At 36.7% G+C, this 1065-nt stretch overlaps 1 protein-coding gene across 1 annotated transcript; it reads left to right on the forward strand.

Moving 5' to 3' along the window:
• On the forward strand, positions 1–765 carry LOC131493295 (small nuclear ribonucleoprotein G-like). Its single transcript, XM_058697629.1, has one exon. It carries the CDS (start codon positions 42–44, stop codon positions 270–272), a length of 231 nt encoding a protein of 76 aa, XP_058553612.1. The 5' UTR covers positions 1–41; the 3' UTR covers positions 273–765.
• The last annotated feature ends 300 nt before the right edge of the window (positions 766–1065 follow it).

The following is a 1065-nucleotide window of genomic DNA, read 5'->3' on the forward strand; positions in this document are numbered from 1 at the left end:
ATATGTAAATTTTGGATCTTTGAGCTTGCCGAGTAGACACCATGAGCAAAGCTCACCCTCCTGAGTTGAAAAAATTTACAGACAAGAAATTACCATTGAAATTAAATGGTGGCAGACGTGGCCAAGGAATATTGCGGGGCTTCCATCTCTTTATGAATCTTGTGATGGATGAATGTGTGGAGATGGCAACTAGTGGGCAAGAGAACAATATTGGAATGGTGGTAATTCCAGGAAATCGTATCATCCTGTTAGAAGCCTTGGAACGAGTATAAACAATGGGTGTGTTCACCGGAAGAAACCAACCGCTTTCACATGTCCCCTCCATAGCATCTGTTTTACTACAATATAAAAATCAGGTCGTGCGTTTTCATATGGAACTTTTATGCTAAATAAACTTTCTTAATAGTCCAAAAATGCTTTCGCAGGCATTCTGAACATGAAAAATTGAATGGTAGCTCTTATTCTAGTTTTTTCTAACACGAGCTGTTCCTGGTTGAGACTGATTTGTTCCAAAGCTTTAACGCATTAATACGGAAGAATCTGATTAAATGTGAGGCGTGACTAGGCTGGCTTTTTTTCATCTTTTAATGGAAAGATAAAGAACCTGCAAACCTGAGCAGATTTCTTCTGAAACATTAACTGTAATTTTCAAAACTCTTGTAATAGTTTTGATGTACTCTGACTTTTCCAAATACATCTACATTCCAAGTATAGTGCAATTGAAATAAAACACAGGAAGTAACGATACAGTTGTTTATTTTGAACATAAACGGGGAAAATTTTTTTGAGGACAAGAACAGAAATAGAACTCTAGAGAAAAACAAAACAAAACAAATAATATGTAAATTTTGTGTATCTCTGTTTAATGCAGCTATGTAGGTGTTGATGAGTTTTGAGGGCGCATGAATGGCCTGTGCAGGGTGTTCAGAGTGGGTTAGCTTGTTTTATGGGCTGCTAGGTTTTATGGGATCTTCTAAGCTTCCATCTAAAAGCTGGTCAATTTTGTCAGTTTTACCCAAGGTATTTCTGTTACTTTAGTATGCTAGGATGTTGGAAAATCTTTAT

Source organism: Neofelis nebulosa, chromosome 2, assembly GCF_028018385.1.
Source record: "Neofelis nebulosa isolate mNeoNeb1 chromosome 2, mNeoNeb1.pri, whole genome shotgun sequence".
NCBI lineage: Eukaryota > Metazoa > Chordata > Mammalia > Carnivora > Felidae > Neofelis > Neofelis nebulosa.

Bases quoted from the DNA above. Each gene is read 5' to 3' on its own strand.
- LOC131493295 (XM_058697629.1), top strand. From the start codon at position 42: ATGAGCAAAGCTCACCCTCCTGAGTTGAAAAAATTTACAGACAAGAAA.